At 43.1% G+C, this 20,713-nt stretch overlaps 1 protein-coding gene across 3 annotated transcripts in view; it reads right to left on the reverse strand.

Annotated features, from left to right (window-relative positions):
- Window positions 1–1,274: 1,274 nt before the first annotated feature.
- The window catches only part of LOC135554385 (protein shisa-6-like), a 66,518-nt gene continuing 47,079 nt past the window's right edge, over window positions 1,275–20,713 (reverse strand). The window contains exons 5-8 of one of the 3 annotated variants that reach the window (XM_064986669.1): window positions 8,598–8,663; window positions 7,441–7,461; window positions 6,361–6,528; window positions 1,275–3,125 (exon numbers count right to left, since the gene is read on the reverse strand). In XM_064986669.1, the coding sequence (XP_064842741.1) occupies window positions 2,497–3,125; window positions 6,361–6,528; window positions 7,441–7,461; window positions 8,598–8,663 (884 nt within the window). In that variant the 3' untranslated portion in view covers window positions 1,275–2,496. The remainder of the gene's footprint in view (window positions 3,126–6,360; window positions 6,529–7,440; window positions 7,462–8,597; window positions 8,664–20,713) is intronic. The other 2 variants (XM_064986671.1, XM_064986670.1) reach the window with 2 other exon arrangements.

The following is a 20,713-nucleotide window of genomic DNA, read 5'->3' on the forward strand; positions in this document are numbered from 1 at the left end:
AGCAGGTAGATCATAGGACGCAGCACGTTAGTCTCAGAACCTATGGCAAAAACGGAGCTCTAGCCTCATGTGTGTGGAAAAAGCTTCTTGTGGACAATATCATTGACTGACTGGAAAGTAAAACCGGAGCTCTGCGATGGGGTGGATGTATTTGAGCCAGATAGATGGTTGCTTAGAGACATGTCTGTAAGATTCCGGTGGTGTAACATCAGAAGAACATAGTGTTGCAGCTCCCACCATGTCAGAGTCAGGGCCATCAAATGTCATTTTTTGTTGCTCAATTTTGTTGTTGTTCTGACATAGTTTTATAGCCATTTTTTGTTGTTGTAGCTATCATTGGAGCTTGACAAGGACTATGAAACTCCATATTGAACTATCACGGTTTCTTTTGGTACTCTGGCCTTAAATTGAACCTCAAAATAAATTACATTTTAGTTGCCATCCTCTCAATATCTTAGCTGATACAGGGGTTTGAAAATAGTGTAATAATTGCTCTTAATATTTCAAGTGCATCCATTTCTACTGTGTCTACATTGCATGTGAACATACAGTATAGTATAGCTAGTCATATAATGATATAAGCATATCATTTGATAAAAAAATTGCAATGTTAGCCTCTGTTGTAATGACAAATTCTAAGCAAAATCAAGTCTTAAATATGGACACACTGCACAAGTTGTAATAATATTATGCAAGCTCCTAACATTTAAGGTAGTACACCAGTGACAATGTTTGAAATTGTCAATGACCAGCAAATTTATATAACAACATCTCTACAGTAAATGTCTATATACACATTTCCATGACCCAGGATTTTACGATAATATTTGGACTTTCTTGTTAACTGAAGAGATAGTTGAAAAGTAAAAACAACGACAAATCATGTACTTGATGGGTCTGTTACTCTATAAGTATAAGAGGACACAGTGGGAGTCCCCAAGGAAGTCTGGATGAATTTGAAAATGTGGAAGACATTTTTTTTTATCATGTGAAATATTTTGTTCAATTCTAGTTTCTTAATTTTTTTGCTTAAAATAATCACTTCCTTTGCTTCTTTTCAAAGAACATTTTGTTAATTTAAGAATTTCATCCTTGTAAAATGTGTGCCCTATAGATTCTGAGGTATATCACATAAACAGATTCTGTCCTTCTATAGTGCTGGTAAATCATCCATGATAAAGAAATGACATAAAAATCTGGTTACGCATCAACATGTTAGACACAAGACATAAAAACACAAGCGTGATTGTACAATTAAGAACATGAGTATGGGCTTCCACACAATAAGGCATTGCTTTAATGAAAACATCTGGACATAAAAATCACAGTTTTAATCCTTGCTTAGCTAGTGATTATATTGATGTCCTCTTTGTCGATTGTTTCAGGTACGTCAACACACCTGCAACAATGTAACAATTGTAAACACATAACAACAACTATTATTCTTCAACTCTGATGATTGGAGTCAAATATACAACAATACTGTATATCAAAATGAAAGCAGCTTTTCCGAACTGAAAACAAAATGGATGTCATCCACTTGGATTATATAGCGAGGGAATGAGTGCAGAAAATGAAGCTATTGAAAGAAGAATTAGTTTACATGGTCACCTGTGGAGTAGTGTGCCTACAGTCTAAAGCTGCTAATTAACAGTGGCATGAGGTTGATTCAACCCTTGCCATACACAATCATCCTACAAGCACAGTTCCAAAAATATACACACATACGCACACACATTATTGAACATGTTTGTTAGTATCAAGTATTTGTTGAGGGGTTGGACTAATCTGAAATTGTGATCTTTAATTGTGAAAAGACTGTAGACTCTTGGGTAGAAACTCAACAATTCCACTTGTCCATCTCTTCTCATTTAGTGTATAATTCTGCTAATATAGCCTATTTACAATCATTTATGCAATGGAAATTGCCACTATAGCCACTAATAAGCTGATATGTGCTGGCCGTTACCAAAAAACAAGAATAAATCAATGGAGAAAGAAACCCATTAATTGTGCTTTTTAACCAACAAATCCACTTCATCGTTGAAATGGGAACAATTTCGAGAGGCACCTCTTGAAGTTCTAACACCAGTTAAGTTCAATAAGAATTTCTAAAGCTATAACAAGGACTGAAAATACAAATAGTAAATATATGTATATATTTATAAAGTTGATCCAGTTCCTTTCCAATTCCACTTTTTAAAAAATATTGTCTTCTTCCGGATAACCTCACATAAAGTATTCCTTATGTGTCAACATGCAAAGCCCTTATGTTGCCCTATAGAGAAAGTACAGATGTGTTTGTGGTTGTTAATTCTAGTTGTGATAATCCAAATCTGAATGAAACTGAGAGCTTGAGCTGAAAGCAAGAAGGGTTAGTTGTTGGCTACTTTGAAAAGAAGACCTAAGGTGAGGTTGCACACCTCTGGAAGTATCTGCTGTTTTCATCTGTTGACAGTCTGTTGACACAGGAATCCTTGGCCAGCCACCCTCTCGTTAAACAGTTACCTCGTTCTTACTGGCCGTGCGGTACTGGTTGTTTTGCTGGTGGCCTGGGATGTACTGTAGATGGTCCACGGTGTGTGTCCGTCGCGAGGCAAACTGCTGCCTCTTGTTGGTGGTCGGGTGGTTGACGGTGAGCGTGTTGTATGAGTCGTTGATGGTAGTGGGATGGGAGTGCATCTTCTGCATCTTAGCGTAGCGCTCACTGCGGTCTATGACAGGTGTGGTGGGCACAAAGTTGATGTCTACATGGGACATGGCCCGCGACATGGCCTTCTCCCGGAAGTTGGAGCGCCGCAGCGACAGCATCTTGTCCGGCGAGAGCAGGGGGTCCTGGGACTGGAGGCGGTCTGCGGAGAGCAGCTGCTCCTCTGAGAGAATGCGGCTGCCATAGGAAGAGACGCCCATGTTGTAGGCTGAGAGGCCGTAGCCATGGCGTGGGGTCCTCTCTGGGGACAGCACATGGTCCTGGGACATGGCCCTCTGGACACGGTGAGGCCGCTGACGGTGCTGCTGGTGGGGCTCTGTGTTCAGCTTCACCATGTGGGGCGGCTGCAGAATCTGCCGACCTGCCAAGTCTTGGTGTCGCTTCCGCATGTAGTACTCATCTATGTCCTTATCACCTGAGTGTGAAAGGAGGGAGGGGGAGGAGAGAGGGAGAAGGACAGGAGAAACATTACACTCTATATAAAGAATGATTCTATACCTCTTCCTGAGTGGATCAGCTCAGCAGTTCTACTGTGACAACTCCTACCATTCCCCTTTGATTATGATTGCATTTTCTGTCCTGCTTTCATGGGAGAAGGCAGGGGCTCTCTCGCATCACAATAATTCCACTCTTGTTCTGGTGTGGAAAGGACGACACACCAGCCGCGAGGCAAAACAATCAAACTGTCAGTGATGCGAGTGTTGCACTGCAGGGTAGCCAGTGGTTTGACTCTGCCAAAAGCAGAGGGGCTCTACAGCGAGTGCCAACACTCTCCTGATGTTAAAGTCATTACATCTGCATGAGGAAAGCGGCGGGCTCCTCTCAAATGACTTTTAAACAGGCTTTTAGACCGGCTGGGCCTGGAAACATCAGATTGATGGCACCCTGAAACTACTGTGACTAACTGTCATCTCTGGGGGTTAGATACCTCAGCGGAAGCTAATTTCCCAAGGCCTCAGGAACACACAGAGGTGGTCTAAAAATGTCGGGACAAGACTGTGCTTGACTAAGATTTGGATGATAAGGATTTTGTTTTGGTATGGATATTTAAACCCTCCTATCCACGCCTGGATAGAGAAGATCACCTTTTTTTCTCTCCATAAGGGATTTACTTTCCCCAGCATGCATCACTAATGAAGAAGACCTGGGTTAGGCTTCTGGCAATAGCATTTTGTATTCTTCTCCAGGGGTCACTTTAGGTGTGACATTATGGTAAGAAATGTCAACAACACTGACCCAGAGGCTATAGCTTGCCCACAATAGACAGGACATGTCCCTGAGTTTCATTTAAGTTCCTCTTCGTTGCCAAGAGTTATAAGGATTAGGGTTCAGTTTATCCTAAGCCTATAGATCAAATATTTAGAATTGACATCATTGTATTGAAAATACTATGCCATGTTGAAATAGGAGTTGATTTCATGTTGTACTCAGAGACATTTCCACCAACTCTAGTTTTGACATTTCAAAATCAATTTAAATTGGACATTTTAACTGCTGTTAAAAATGTTAGGCCTTTTGTAAATAATTCACATAGGGCATTAGGCCACATTGTTAGTATGAAAGATGCAACTTTGTAACTCTTATCATGGTGAGCATGGAGTGTGACAGCTCACTAAACTAGGCAATCCATAGGCAGGTCAACCTTGTGTGTTTTGTGGCTCATGATGTTACAAAGAACAAAGGTATTTCCTTCCTTTTTACTTTTATGTTAAAGAGATATATGCTGGATTCATTTCTTTGCCGCTTCGAATAAGACGTTGCACTTGAACTTGCATTCGATATTGAGAGGGCACGGGGTCTCGAAGGTGAGGTGAAACCACAAACCTGCTAGCTGAGGCTAACTGACTAGGTATCCCCTTTCCCTTTCCTTACCCTTAATTCAACTGAAGTCTCCAGTCACCCAGATTCAATTCAATGAGGTGAGTATATTCATCTGTGGTAGCTATTGATCCCAATACGCCATCATCTGGCCCAGATGGAGCAGTAATCACATAATGCACATAGACTTGTAGAAAACTGGTGAAACATCAATTATAAAGGGATCTTTAGAGGGGATTAAGATAAGACGTGGTAAGAGAAAGGGGCCCACAATAATATCATTTAGCTTTTAGCTTGGCATGGGGATTAAAGGGGCTCTGTTGTTCTGACGAGTGTTCTAATGCCTTTTAAGGTGATTACAGAGGGAAGGAGAAGACCGAGCCAAGTGAGATTCCTCCTGCCTCCTCCCCTTCCCTCCACCCGCTAGCTCCTTGGAGGGTCTGAGCAGGTTATTTTAGAGTTGTGTCCTCCATCTCCATCCCCGGCTCCCTCCAGTCCTGTCTGACGGACAGGGGAGAACGAAGGAGGAGGAGGGATCACACACAGACTACAGTATGTGCATTTAGAATCACAAATGAACCATATTAATTTGATTTTCTTCGTCATCTCTCCAGATGGTTTCATTAAAAAAGCAACTCATTATATACGTTTTTGGCGTTTTTCCAAAGCCTCTCTCCTTGCACAAAGCCACAGCATCTATCAGAGGTATGAGGGAACTCTCCTCTCAGAAGAGCTGTCACTGTACTCTAGGTAGGTAGAGAACTGAAATATTCCCTTTTCTGACCAATACTTTAGGGTTTATGGGTCCCAGCTCAAACAGTTTTTTGTTTAATTTTATTCCTCTCTGTGATTTCAGTGTGTTGGATTATTTTATGGTCTTCTATCTACCCACTGGGCACAGACATCAATTCAACGTCTATTCCACGTTGGTTCAACGTAATTACATTGAATTGAGGAGGAATCAATGTTGATCCAGCCAGTGTGTGCCCAGTGGGTAATGTTTCTATTGAGCAGTACTAGATGAAGAAGCAGTACAACACATTGCTGAGTATAGACAATTCAGATGTTATCAATGTTGTCCACGTCAAAGGTTTCGTCACATTGATTCTCTGTGTCCACACTGAGCATAACATACAAGCCTGCACTGGAATACCACACCCTACTTATTTTAATACAGCACTATTGAACATTCGAGCAGGAAGGAACTAATGCTTTTGCATGACACATGCAACGCAACCAACCACAGGATACTAGAGGAGGAGCATACTGTAGAACATGCAGCTGTCATAGGGGATATGGAGAATGGTGAAAGTCAAGCCATCATGCAGAGGAAGTATAATGATAATAACCGGGCTGACCCAGATCTCATCTCAGAGACATTAGTCCCATCTTGTTGGCGTCTATACTCATGTGGGTATGGAGAAATAGCTGTTAATATGTCATTACCAGACGTTAGCTACATGACACGGGCCACAGATGGAGCCAAATTACACGACAATTAGATGTCAGTCAATGGGTCGGTAGATGGGGACAATGGGGCTGAATCCAGTGACTTTAACATGTGCTTGTGCATTTCAAGAAACCCATCTCACACACAGAGATGTCTTCCTCTGGATTCAGATCATAACCTCAATGACTTTGTGCTCATGACTTATGTTTGCATCCCTGTACTAGGCATCCATACAGGGTTACTATTGCATCACAGTACTAGAATGCAATGTGGACTTCAACACAATGTGTTAAGATCAACCTTTTCTCCCCCCTGTGGACTGGCGGGGTCCAGGCAGGAGATCAAACAAACATGATGGTGTATGTAATGAAAGACCACCTACTTAATTTGTGGAGAGAGGAGTATTTACTTAAGTCAGCTTTGCTCATTGCCGCCAGTTCGTAGTTGGGAGGCAGGTGGGTGAGGTTCTGGAAGGAGCGTGAGAAGGACATGTCCAGGTCGTATGGCTCTGTCTGCGAGGTTAGGATGTTGTTCATGCGCTGGGGCTTCTCTGCAGGGGAGACAGGAGAGATTGACGCAGTGCAATCAGGCTACAATCAGACAGCCGACAGTCTGGAGGATGCCACAGAGAGGGGCGCGTACACAGGGGGTCTTCACTGGAGGAGACAGGGGGATACAGAGTGTGGGTGTGAGGAGGGTGTGTGGGTGCGGTGGGTGCGGTGGGGGTATGTGGATGAGGATAGATGAAGTGGGGACTGTTATGTTCGACTCTTCTAACCGGGATTTAACATGTGCAATTTTGGTGTGCTAGGATTGGTTGCGACTGTAAGTGCACTCGCCACGCTAGCTGTCACTAGTATGCGTGGCACCATTGCGGGTGGCTATGCTGGAGGCAGCTGGAGCGTTAGCAGCGTTAGGGTGGGGTTGGGCGTTGCCAGTCCTCTGAGGTGCTGGTCAGCGGTGGCAGGTTTAAAAATAGGGCTGGATGACTACTGTGATAGAGAGGACAGGGACACACAACACCAAGGACCATGTGGAACAGAAGTGATGCATTCTGTGAGAGACAGAGACAGAGTGAAAGAGAGTGTGAGTGTGAGCAAGAAACGATGGAAGGGAGTAGAATGTGTATTTTGTGTAACAAAGGTCCGGTTCTGAAGCGTTACCACAGATCTTAATGAGACTCTACCATTGCAAACAGTGTGTTGCAGATAACCCAACAAAGAGAGATACTGGAGAGAGAGAGAGAGAGGGCAAAGCAGAGTGAGAAGGTAAGTGAGAGTTTGGTGTGTCAACTCTGGTTCATTCAGTCTGAACCAAAAGGAAGAGTGACCCCCCCGCCTTGACCCCAGCAATATACAAGACGTCACTGTCACCAACTGTCACAACAAGAGGTCGACTTATACAGTACGTAAAAGAGAAAGGGAATACACATGTACAGCAGGTGTATATGTGTATTACTTACCATGTCTCATTTGTCTGTGGGCTACATAACAAATCCAAGTAAGAGAAAATGGATCAGTACAATAACAAACATTATTCATAGTATGTATTAATAACCAAACCAATGTGTCTGACATTTTCTGTTTCAAATTAGTTGTTGAAAGTCTATGCTATTTATAATGATCGTACTAGTCAAATAAAGTAATCAGATTCCTATGTATTGTGGCCATTCTCAATAGTAGTTATTCATAATCAGCTCTGGTTTGATTCACCTTGAAAGCTGTCCTTTGGTGTCTGTGTTGGAGAGATCTATCTACTTATGGGTACTTTCAAAAGGCCCTTTGCCTTTGAAAATGTTGGCCTCAAAACATACAATTGGAAAACTATCCTGCCGTGAGGTTGGAGTCCACAGCTCCACTGATGTTGAAACAGACAGTGTAGCATGGTGTAGCGTTTCAGTGCAGACCTCTTAGCGTAAAAATATCAAAATATGAACTTTGTTCTTAGCCAATTATGTAGGATAGATGGAGAGGCATCTAGCAACAATGCACAAATAGCTTTTCTCTCTGAAATCATGGTGTTTCACTGCAGTGTTAGAGCTGTGACACTCAATTATTTCATGCTAAAAAGCACCTCTCTTTTCATAGAAAGTCTCATTCAGTAAAATAGATAAGGCACAATATAAGTAATTGAAGTTTTTCAATAACTTGAGGAAGCCGTACAGATGCCATTTTAATTCATGTTCCACAAGACCCCGTTTCATTTGCTCTCCAAGCTATTCATTTCCCGTCAAGACAAATGGTTTTGTCCTCGTTTGAATTCTAAAAAAAAAGCATATTTTGACTTATTTCGAATTTAGTCAAAGTTCATGTGTCGTACTGGAGCTGATAAAACCATACATTCAGGAAATCAATATGACTTAATCCTTCCTCACCTTTATTGGGGTAAATGAAGACATCTTTGTCACATACCCAAGAGCCACTGTGTGTTGTGTGGCAGTATAATCTCACACTTAAAAGGGCATGGCCAGTATCCATAATGTACTTTCCATCTACCATATATCTCGACAGACGGTTAGTTACTATCTAAACATTTTTATTACTCATTGGAAAGAGTGAAATATTAGCAACCAACCACAGTCATATTATATGTGAACATGCAAAACGTAAATATCCTTACCAATTTTAGGTGTGTGGGCCTGGGTAAGATCCAGGTGACTATGTTGATAATCATGTTGGTGGTTGCCTATTGGGAAAACAATGAAAAGGTTAGGTTTGGAAATCAAATTAAACATTACCATAGATTCACATTATGTGCATTTCATGTCAAATAAATGGCTGTTGATACATGACAATATTATCAACTTTTCCCTCATTTTTGTGATCATTGACTCTTTTAATGCAGGCTGACTGGACTCCACTGTGAATGATCACATAAACCTATGTCCCATTGACAGACATTTCAGTAAATTGTCTTTGCAATACCAAATTTAAAGTAAGAGATCTGTCCAGAGATAGCAGTGGTGTGCTTTGATTAAAGTGGATTTTGTGCATATTTACTCTACTACACAGTCACATTTTAAGGCAGGCATTTTGTGCTATTCCCTTTTGAGCAACGAAGAATGAGGGAAGACAGATTTCATCAGAATCGTCAACTTCCTGACATCTGTGGGACTAAATGTCATGTGACAGAGTGAATATGTTCCCTTTTTTCAATGAGGTCTATTTGGTCAATGTAGAGCACAGTTTCTCCTCTACTACAGCAGCAGATGCAGGACACTGTACCTTATTTGCATTTCAACAAACTCATTGATCATCTCATTAGAACCCTAAACACAAAAGAAACTCAAATAAAATGTGAACTCTTTCAAATGTTTAACGTGAAGTGACAGGAGAGCATCTCCGTGGCGTTAGAAAAACAGTTGCTTTCTTTCCGTTACTGTGACTTGCTAATGGAGAGTTGTGACAGTTACAAAAAAGATGTGTGGCAACACAAGCCTTCATTTCATCTTCTGGTTTCGGATAAGTAGCTGGAACTGCGCATAACATACATTTTACAGGGAAAATTGCTTCCTGTTGGAGAGATTCATGTCAAAGCAATCAGCACAGTAGGGTCAAGTACCTTGTTAAACTGGATTTTACCACAGTTCTGAAGGAATAGCTTTTTAGAAACAATACAACAGAGTAGAACAACAACCAATAGACAACATCATCCAATTAAATGGCAATGTACCGGTATTCCAAATCCCAATATCCTTTACGAACATAAAACAAGATTTGTGCCCAATCTCCCTTCACACTATAGCTGTATTGCCCTGTTCAATCACCCTGTTTGATCAAGGGACCAATTACACGATCTTCAGATGGCTGAGCTAAATTAACCTGCTTTGAGCTTGCCAGGGAAAACGTTTTACACTGAAAAGAAGAAGTTCCCTGCTATCTACAAACTGTCTAACAATCAGGCCGTCACAAAAAAACATGTTGGAATACTTCAGGTTTGTTCAAAAACTGATTGGAGTGACTGCTCCTATATCTGCCTTCCTGTTGTATTGGCTTTCCTTTGACTTTTCATAAATGTTGGTAACATTCCGTTTTTCTTATACAGTATGTGCATCCATTCTGCATTGCATCACCATTGATTATCTTCTCAGAGTGGATCTCCTAAAGTTGCACGCCTTAAAAAGTTAAGCAAATGTGAACAACCGCAGATGATGTTGTTTGCTGAAGAACACCCACATCCTGTCTGTTGTGTGTAAGGAGGTGGAAAGATGTCATGCCCCAGGACTCCCATATCCACCCACCACTATGTAAATGCATCAACTCATGAAACAGATGTACAGTAGAAAAGTCACACGACTCTCAGAAATTCAGAGGTGTCCAGTCATTTCATTCCAGTCTGTAACGTGTCCAGAAACAGGTACAGGAATGTTTGGATGAACAGCTGTACTGCCTGCAGGGCTCTGGGTCATAAAAATAACCATGAATAGAACAGGCTTGGAACCTCTAAATCTGGCAATTTTACTGGTAAAATCCTGGCTACACTCGCAAAGACTGCCATGCCCACCCTATAATGCCATCATTGGCTTGAATGGGAAAGCCCGTTCTATTCATTCATATTTCTATGCTCTGGAGCCTGTCAGTGGAGGGGCTTTGTGAGAATTTGAAATAATGAATGCCATAAAACAGTATTGTTGGAGTTAGACTACACCTGAAGTGCAGATATGTATATCTACTGTAATAGAGCTCATTTGGAATGGCTTTGGTGTGTGAAAGTCTTCATTCAGATGTGACAGGTCAATGCTTTACTTGATACCAACAATTGTTCGCTTTTACTCATTATGAGTCCACATTGTACTTTGTCATAACCCTCAAACCGATATCTCTGGTAATTATAATGAATAAACGTTATTACATAGGAACTACATACATACTACATATCTAATGGTTTAACATCACCTCAACATGTCAAACATGCTTGGTTGAACATAATGCAGGCATTTTGGGCACCACTGAGTGAAACCCTTCCAGGTTCCAGTGGCTGGACAAGACAGAGGGATCCCACTGTTACCCAGATCCATTTTGAAAGCCTCACTCTGCCTCTGTCAGTGAAACCTGATGGACTGCCTGTAACGATGAGAGCCCACGCTGTGTCATTACCCTGGCCGTGTGTAAAGTGCCATGTGGGTCCTGCAGGGTGGCTGGCTGGGGCTCACCTCAACTCATCTCTCCCCCTTACACCCTGCGATGGTAGAGGGAGGGACAGGAGCCTGCTGGGGAAGATGCACTGCAAGAACCTACCATCAACGCAGACAGGTTCTGCATGGATGTGGGCTTTATATCCATATGCGGCAGGGTAGCCTAGTGGTTAGAGCGTTGGACTAGTAACCGAAAGGTTGCAAGGTCAAATCCCCATGCTGACAAATCTGTCGTTCTGCCCCTGAACAGGCAGTTAACCCACTGTTCCTAGGCCGTCATTGAAAATAAGAATTTGATCTTAACTGACTTGCATAGTTAAATAAATAAATAAAATATGTGCTGTGACCAGAGGTTCTATTGCGCACAATGCTTGCAGGATATTTTTGGATTATGGTTTGCAGGCGCTGCTTTGTTTCAGTGTACAGCAGTGTAGTTGTTGCTACAATTCTGAACAAGTGAATATTCCAGCTCTTCACAAATCCAGGACTTCTAAATGTTAAGTTCAAGATGACTAACTGAATCCCTGTGCTTCAAAGAAAGAATATTAGTCACTCTACAGACAAAACAACAATAAAGCTCGGAAGAGAAGACAAAACAATATTGTGAGAGTAAACCTCACTTCATGTGGCACACGTCATGAGGCACAATGAAAGATGACACTTTGAACAGGTTGCAAGGCATGTCTGGATACATCACTGTTGCTTTAAGAAACACTGAGCCACATGAGCTTGAACTAATGCTGGTCTATAACTGTATCTGCCCTACATTGACAAATCTTTAGGGGGTCAGGCCATTCTTCATCCAGCTCATCTGCCAATGCCATCACAACGTCTGTTAGTTTTCTGCGTCACATACTGCAAAGAGATCCCAGTGATACAACAATTGCATAGTGTAAAAAAGTAACAACCATATTGGGAGAGACATAAAAACCAACAGTTACATGACATTAACCAAAAACATTTTGCAACTTTACCAAACCTCCTCGGTGGCCTGAAGTGTGTTGATCTCGTGACTTGCTAACAAGGATAAGCACAGATTTATCTGATGTCTCCTTCAATTGGAAAGAAGTAACATCATTCAAAGCTGCCTTTATCCCTGCCTTAGCATCTTATCATCTTCTTGAAGGATCCAAGTTGAATGGAACAGCAACACCTGGAATCATGTAGGAGTCATGGGAGAGAAACATACAGTATCCACTTGCAAAAACAGTTCTCTATAGATTGGATATGTGAGTAAAAAAACAAAAACAAACATTTAAAAAACTGCAATTATAATGGCTAAACAGAGTCATATGATATTAATTGATGCTATTGGATCAGTTCTAATGGAAAGGTTATTTTCAAACTCTGAAAAGAAATGCATGAAGATCAAAGACACAGAATTTGCCATTGAGCTCTACGTATTAAGTGGTAATCCAGAACCGACCAAATGTTTTACATACAGGAACATTTCTCCCATAACCTTCCCCAGATAAGATTAGAGGATAACAGACTAATATCAGCCTTTTGCACACCCTCTCTATGGCTGTTTCTATTACTAACAGATGTCTATACTAAAGAGCTCTCATATTCATTGAATAAGCCATATTCAAGAATGCTCAACAACCAAATTCATTTCATTTTCAGTGACGCTAATTAAAAATAAAAGGAGTCGGTTTTTCATGAAAGATGTAAAAATCCCACCGAATACAAAGCAATTAATTTCCCTTTTATTTTCCCTTTCTTTATTTTTTTTGTTTGAATAATTACTCTCTATGTTTTCCCGCAATTATATTTGTATTGTCAGCATAAGGCAATTGTTAATGGGGAAGGTGAGGAAACATTTTAATGAGGGAGAAATGCCAGGCTTTGTGAAGACACAACAAGCTGGAAAAATAACGACTGAAATGACTTTGCAATTATGAGCTTGGGTTGACTACGAAGGTATGGAATGCAAAGTGTAAACATTTACACGTTTCAGTTCAATTTGCTTTCATTTAGCTCTGCTAATTTGTTTTCACCCACATTTTGAAGAGACAAAGTCAGTTGTGTAGCTAAGGTAGACCGGTCAACAACCTTGAGCGTGAGTATTGAGATTTCTGAGCACCTCTACTGCAGCTTTGCGCTGTGAGGTCCATCTATTACAATGACAGATCAGTGTGTCTCTGACTCTGTGAGGCGCTGAAGCTCTCTGTATATCCTCCCTTCCCTCAGAGAGGTCAATGACAGCGGGTTGAGAGTGCTGGTCTAGCGTTCCACATGACGTCATCCCATTATGGGCCCCCGGGAATGAGACTATTTGATCCATTTCCATCGATTCTGTATCGCCTCCCCTATCACCTCCTGACTGTCTTAGGCTGAGGTGAATCATGCTCTGGTGACATACTGCTTCCAGTCAACTGGAGGCTAAAGCCTTCCTCTCCCCTTCAGACTGTCTTAGGCTGAGGTGAATCATGCTCTGGTGACATACTGCTTCCAGTCAACTGGAGGCTAAAGCCTTCCTCTCCCCTTCAGACTGTCTTAGGCTGAGGTGAATCATGCTCTGGTGACATACTGCTTCCAGTCAACTGGAGGCTAAAGCCTTCCTCTCCCCTTCAGACTGTCTTAGGCTGAGGTGAATCATGCTCTGGTGACATACTGCTTCCAGTCAACTGGAGGCTAAAGCCTTCCTCTCCCCTTCAGACTGTCTTAGGCTGAGGTGAATCATGCTCTGGTGACATACTGCTTCCAGTCAACTGGAGGCTAAAGCCTTCCTCTCCCCTTCAGACTGTCTTAGGCTGAGGTGAATCATGCTCTGGTGACATACTGCTTCCAGTCAACTGGAGGCTAAAGCCTTCCTCTCCCCTTCAGACTGTCTTAGGCTGAGGTGAATCATGCTCTGGTGGCATACTGCTTCCAGTCAACTGGAGGCTAAAGCCTTCCTCTCCCCTTCAGACTGTCTTAGGCTGAGGTGAATCATGCTCTGGTGGCATACTGCTTCCAGTCAACTGGAGGCTAAAGCCTTCCTCTCCCCTTCAGACTGTCTTAGGCTGAGGTGAATCATGCTCTGGTGACATACTGCTTCCAGTCAACTGGAGGCTAAAGCCTTCCTCTCCCCTTCAGACTGTCTTAGGCTGAGGTGAATCATGCTCTGGTGACATACTGCTTCCAGTCAACTGGAGGCTAAAGCCTTCCTCTCCCCTTCAGACTGTCTTAGGCTGAGGTGAATCATGCTCTGGTGACATACTGCTTCCAGTCAACTGGAGGCTAAAGCCTTCCTCTCCCTTCAGACTGTCTTAGGCTGAGGTGAATCATGCTCTGGTGACATACTGCTTCCAGTCAACTGGAGGCTAAAGCCTTCCTCTCCCCTTCAGACTGTCTTAGGCTGAGGTGAATCATGCTCTGGTGACATACTGCTTCCAGTCAACTGGAGGCTAAAGCCTTCCTCTCCCCTTCAGACTGTCTTAGGCTGAGGTGAATCATGCTCTGGTGACATACTGCTTCCAGTCAACTGGAGGCTAAAGCCTTCCTCTCCCCTTCAGACTGTCTTAGGCTGAGGTGAATCATGCTCTGGTGACATACTGCTTCCAGTCAACTGGAGGCTAAAGCCTTCCTCTCCCCTTCAGACTGACCTTGTGATTCATGTACAGGAAATCCCATCTAACACTGAGCCCTGGACTGGAGGGAATCACATCTAACACTGAGCCCTGGACTGGAGGGAATCACATCTAACACTGAGCCCTGGACTGGAGGGAATCACATCTAACACTGAGCCCTGGACTGGAGGGAATCACATCTAACACTGAGCCCTGGACTGGAGGGAATCACATCTAACACTGAGCCCTGGACTGGAGGGAATCACATCTAACACTGAGCCCTGGACTGGAGGGAATCACATCTAACACTGAGCCCTGGACTGGAGGGAATCACATCTGACACCGAGCCCTGGACTGGAGGGAATCACATCTAACACTGCTCATTGGACTGGAGGGAATCCCATCTAACACTGAGCCCTGGACTGGCCCTGGACTGGAGGGAATCACATCTAACACTGAGCCCTGGACTGGAGGGAATCACATCTAACACTGAGCCCTTGGACTGGAGGGAATCACATCTAACACTGAGCCCTGGACTGGAGGGAATCACATCTAACACTGAGCCCTGGACTGGAGGGAATCACATCTAACACTGAGCCCTGGACTGGAGGGAATCACATCTAACACTGAGCCCTTGGACTGGAGGGAATCACATCTAACACTGAGCCCTGGACTGGAGGGAATCACATCTAACACTGAGCCCTGGACTGGAGGGAATCACATCTAATGCTGATCATTGGACTGGAGGGAATCACATCTAACACTGAGCCCTGGACTGGAGGGAATCACATCTAACACTGAGCCCTGGACTGGAGGGAATCACATCTAACACTGAGCCCTGGACTGGAGGGAATCACATCTAACACTGATCATTGGACTGGAGGGAATCACATCTAACACCGAGCCCTGGACTGGAGGGAATCACATCTAACACTGAGCCCTGGACTGGAGGGAATCACATCTAACACCGAATCCTGGACTGGAGGGAATCATCATCTAACACTGAGCCCTGGACTGGACTGGAGGGAATCACATCTAACACTGAGCCCTGGACTGGAGGGAATCACATCTGAGCCCTACTGGACACATCTGAGCCCTGGACTGGAGGGAATCACATCTAATGCTGATCATTGGACTGGAGGGAATCACATCTAACACTGAGCCCTGGACTGGAGGGAATCACATCTAATGCTGATCATTGGACTGGAGGGAATCACATCTGACACTGAGCCCTGGACTGGAGGGAATCACATCTAACACTGAGCCCTGGACTGGAGGGAATCACATCTAACACTGAGCCCTGGACTGGAGGGAATCACATCTAACACTGAGCCCTGGACTGGAGGGAATCACATCTAACGCTGAGCCCTGGACTGGAGGGAATCACATCTAACGCTGAGCCCTGGACTGGAGGGAATCACATCTAACGCTGAGCCCTGGACTGGAGGGAATCACATCTAACGCTGAGCCCTGGACTGGAGGGAATCACATCTAACACTGATCATTGGACTGGATGTAATCACATCTAACGCTGAGCATGGGACAGAATAGCTTTTAAACTGCACTTTAAGAGCAATGTGGACGTTTTAGCCCCCTTAGTAAAAATAGTATTCAATCACCTTGACACGCCACGATAAAGGATGGTGATATGCCATCAATGCCCAACCGTTTGACAATAACTTATAGAAACTCTTAGCAGGAAGCTTCATGTTATTTTACTACTTTTTCAGGCAGTGAAAGATGACTTGGCTCAGTATCCCTTTGTTTATCAGTCGCTTCATCTCGCTTTTTTTTTTAACCCAGCCTTCTTTTCCTACCCAACCCAATTTCTTACCCAGCCCTCCTGCGAGTAACCAATCCTGCAACAATCAATCCACAAGATGAGTACACGAGGTGATTGTATCTATTTACATAAGGACTGTGATAGATACTAGTCCTACAGAGTTAAGCTTGTTTATCGTGGCCAAGTATCTGCATGAATTGTTTGCTGTTCGTCTTGTTATCCCGTCTTCAAAATATTTACCTCGTATCTCCCATCTAAAGTTCGCTAATGAAATGATCGCTCACAGCCCGCAAACATTTGGGGACGCTGATGACGCTAATTAATAGTCGTTGGACGCAGTGAGGCGCTACGTGTGACGTGTTGCACTGGATGAGATTTGTCTCCTAGCGTTTATTAAGACACTCGTGATTAATGGTGTGCTGTCCTCTGATAGGGTGAGAGCCAGAGCTGCAGCCCCAGACTTCGAGTGATGGAGAGAAGGCCACACTTGAGCGCCGCTCGAGAAAATATGGACCACGTTGATTAGTTGCCTTTCCATGTGCTTTCGCCCATAATGATGAGCGCACGTCTACATATCTCAGATTAACGGTGTCTGCAATCTGCACTCCAGCGCAGTTCTGCCCATATTAATTACAGATCCTGCACACTGGCAGGATTGGAGAGGCTTCTTGGGAAAGTGGTGGGTCTCCCTTTAATTAGCATACTAGGGAAATAATTGACGCCATATGCCTGTCCCCCATGCTACCGTAGCGGGTGGTGGCACAATGCGCCGCAGCTCGTCTGGCATTCCACATCCCATGGTGAGGGTTGTGTCACCCATCTATCCCCATGCTTTCTAAATGTACAACCACAGAAACTTGGCATCATGAGGCACTTATTAATGTGCATACATCAAGGTGATAACTATCGGCTACTGTCGGCTCGTAGAGGCGGCTCATTAATTGACTTGTTTGGTGGAGGAGTGTTTGTTTGGGTGTCCAGTGTTCTACCCAGTAACCCCTTCTCTGATGCTGTGTTGAGGAGTGACAACTAATTAAATAACAGCGGAGTAGCTCTGAGAAACACAGGCCTGGTACCTGTTCAAATATCTAACCACTCCTCTCCTCATAACAGTTCTTATAATCACATGATCTCCTTGCCAATGGGGAGGCAGAGACCGAAAGGGAGAATCTGTTTCTCAAGATATGGTATGGATGAGATGGAGATGGAAGTGATTGAACCAGTGGTGGATTATATTCGAGGGAGAAACATTGATAGATGGCACTGGGAGATATTGATCTAACATAGATAAATGCAGTGATTTTTTTTAGGGGCTTTCACACCAGACTGGTAGGATACGAACTGATTCCATCCACATAGAACATTGTCACTGTAACATTGTCCTTTTTGTTTTCATAGTAGGACTGCATTAGTCTAAAATCTAACTAGCATAACATCAGAGAAGATTCTTAGGTTCTTAGGTTGAGGCTTATCTAAATGTATGCATGTTGAAGCCGAGATGTTGATGGACAGACAATATTTCCGAGGGATACAGGAAAAGATAGGCCCTGCCAGATTGAGGGTGAGTTGAGGGGTGGGGGTAAAAAATATTAGCTTTCATGAAATGGGAGAGCGTATCATGAGAAGACTTTTATTCTGAAATGTGAAAGGTTCAATCAGAGAAGCTGAGATGAGAAAAGGGACAAGATGAGGGATAGGAGAGAGAGAGAGGTTAGAGAAATGATGAGAAGGAGGGCGGAGTGCATGAAAGAGACTGATGTGGGTGGACGGCTGTGCATCGCAGCAGAGGAGAGTTTGACAGGATCAGAGAGGAGAGAGGTGAAGGGGATGAGGGCAGTCAGAAGAGAATCAGAAATATTTGTGGGCGGATGAGGGCAGCCAAGTCAATCAGCAATATAAGGGGACATTCATAGAGAAGCTAAAGGCAATTTCGATTTATGGTGAGATGCCAGAAGGTGAATACATTGAGCATATGCTTGCTGTCTGCTAAGGGGGATGAATAGAGAAGAGGATGAAATGTGATCTGATTGTGAAAAAAGCAGAAATACTCATGTCTACATGTCTCTGAATGGAGTAAATCATACATTACTTTGGAACCTTGTAATTTACACAACCCTCTAGCTATAGTCATGATCTATATTATGCTTATGTCAGTTCACAAACAGAAGTTAATGTGATTGATGTCAATGATTAGCAGTCAGTCTCCATTATTGCTTTGCTCTGTTCTTGATCATATTACTTAAACATTGTCTGAAAATGATCAAAATGTCTAACAAGAAAACCCCAGAAGCCACATCTCTTTGTGAGTTTCAGTGAATCGAGCATTCTCTGTTATGTTCTCCTCTAGTAATGGCATTTCTCTGATCACCACATCCCCCCTGCAACCTTCTTTTCTTCTTCAGGAGAGCCTGAGTCAGATACCTGATGTGGCGACTCAATGGGAAAATCAAAGAGCAAAGTGGCCCTAAAAGCATTTCTGAGAGGCTTTTTTCACCTCCAGATTGAGCCAGACATCCCATCACAAAAAAAAATCTGTGTGATGTTCTGTGTGATTGCGGCTATTTAAATAATGTTCTTTAATATACGTATAAAGGTACCTCTATGATGAGCGTAAGTTTAGGCGTTAAATTAAACTTATAAATGTGGCGGTACACCATTTTGAGCAATGCCTATGAGCTACAACAAACCATGCTTACTCATCGCACATAATTATCTGCATACCAGTCTCTACCTGAAAGGTACACGTTGCTTACACTGGGAGACCCCAAAGTGCTCAGTAGCCCTTTCCATTCACAGCCCTTGTCATCCTTTATACGGGTTGAAAATGGCAGATTGTGTCATTAATAGGCGCTTTAATTGGAACGCAGTGGCTGTACAATAAAATGATATACATAACATCAGAACTCAGGTTCTCTGCTCATCTGGGTTTGACTGACAGCCATTAGGGAAAGGGAAGGGGGATACCTAGTCAGTTGCACAGCTTCCGCATTTAACCCAACCCCTAGGCATCAGAGAGTTGCAGGGGGCTGCCTTAATCGACAACATCAGCAACTGGGGATCAGCTGTTGTGGGGGTTAACTGCCTTGGTCAAGGGCAGAACGGCACATTTTGAATATTGTTGGCTTAGGGATTTGAACAAGCAACTGGTTAATATCCCACCACTCTAATCGCTAGTCTCCCTGCCGTCCCAAGTTCTAAACTTGGGCACTGTGCACGACAAGGTGATGTCCCCATCCCTCCCGCCAGTAGCGATTTTAGAGTGTAAATCTTGGTGGTGCAAACCCCCCAAACATTTTTCTTTTGCATGCCAGCAAAGCCACCACACATCACAACACAACACTATATAACGGTGACAAATAGTTCCCACAAACTGTTAGGGCCTACATAATGCTGTCCCAACAGCAGAGTCCCAACAACAGTCCCAACACCGTACCACTGCTACACCTGCCCATCAGCAGAGCCTTGTCTGGCACCGAAACAAATCATTCAGCCTAATTTATTCTTTAAAAAAACATTGCTGATATAGCTGACTTGCTTAAACAAATGTGGTTTCTACTGACAATTGAGATGTACAAACTATGCATAAGGTGATGACGAGCAGATAAGAGGCAATCTGTAATTTCGATTAACATTAATGAGCAAGCTAGGACGGACGTAGTCAAAATAACTATTTGTTCAGCAATTTTGAAATGTACAGCAACAGAATTCAGAACATGGGCCGTTCTTACAGTATTCTCCCTGTACACCAAGTCAGAACTGTAGGATAAACAAAGGGGACATATAAGCAGAGAATGAAAGCACTTACAATATTCAATGATTATGTTTCTCTAAAACAGGTTATAGGCTACTTGTGCACCACCAAGTCAGAGCAATAGGCAATAGAACAAAAATTATTAGGGTGAGGCACATGGACTACTAACAGCTTACTACACAACATACACTTATGATTACTTTCTTAGTGACAGTATACATATCTCCCTGGCATATTACATCATTTATGTAGCAGCATACAATACATTGTTGGACTCACCTTGTTGTGCTGTGCTCACTTGAACAGGAAGGTGGGGCGGCGGTCCTTCATGGTCAAATTTTGTAATCAAACTTTGTCATCAAAGTCTAGCATTCTCTGGATTTATGGTGCTTATAAGACAACTAGGAACTCAGAAAAAAAAACTTGAATCATGATTATGCCAGTGATCTTCAGGTCGTAGCTCTAGAAAGAGGCCCAAGTTCCTGACTTACAACTCCGAGTTGGATGCCGTTC

The sequence above is a fragment of the Oncorhynchus masou genome, chromosome 14, assembly GCF_036934945.1.
Source record: "Oncorhynchus masou masou isolate Uvic2021 chromosome 14, UVic_Omas_1.1, whole genome shotgun sequence".
Taxonomy (NCBI): Eukaryota; Metazoa; Chordata; class Actinopteri; order Salmoniformes; family Salmonidae; genus Oncorhynchus; species Oncorhynchus masou.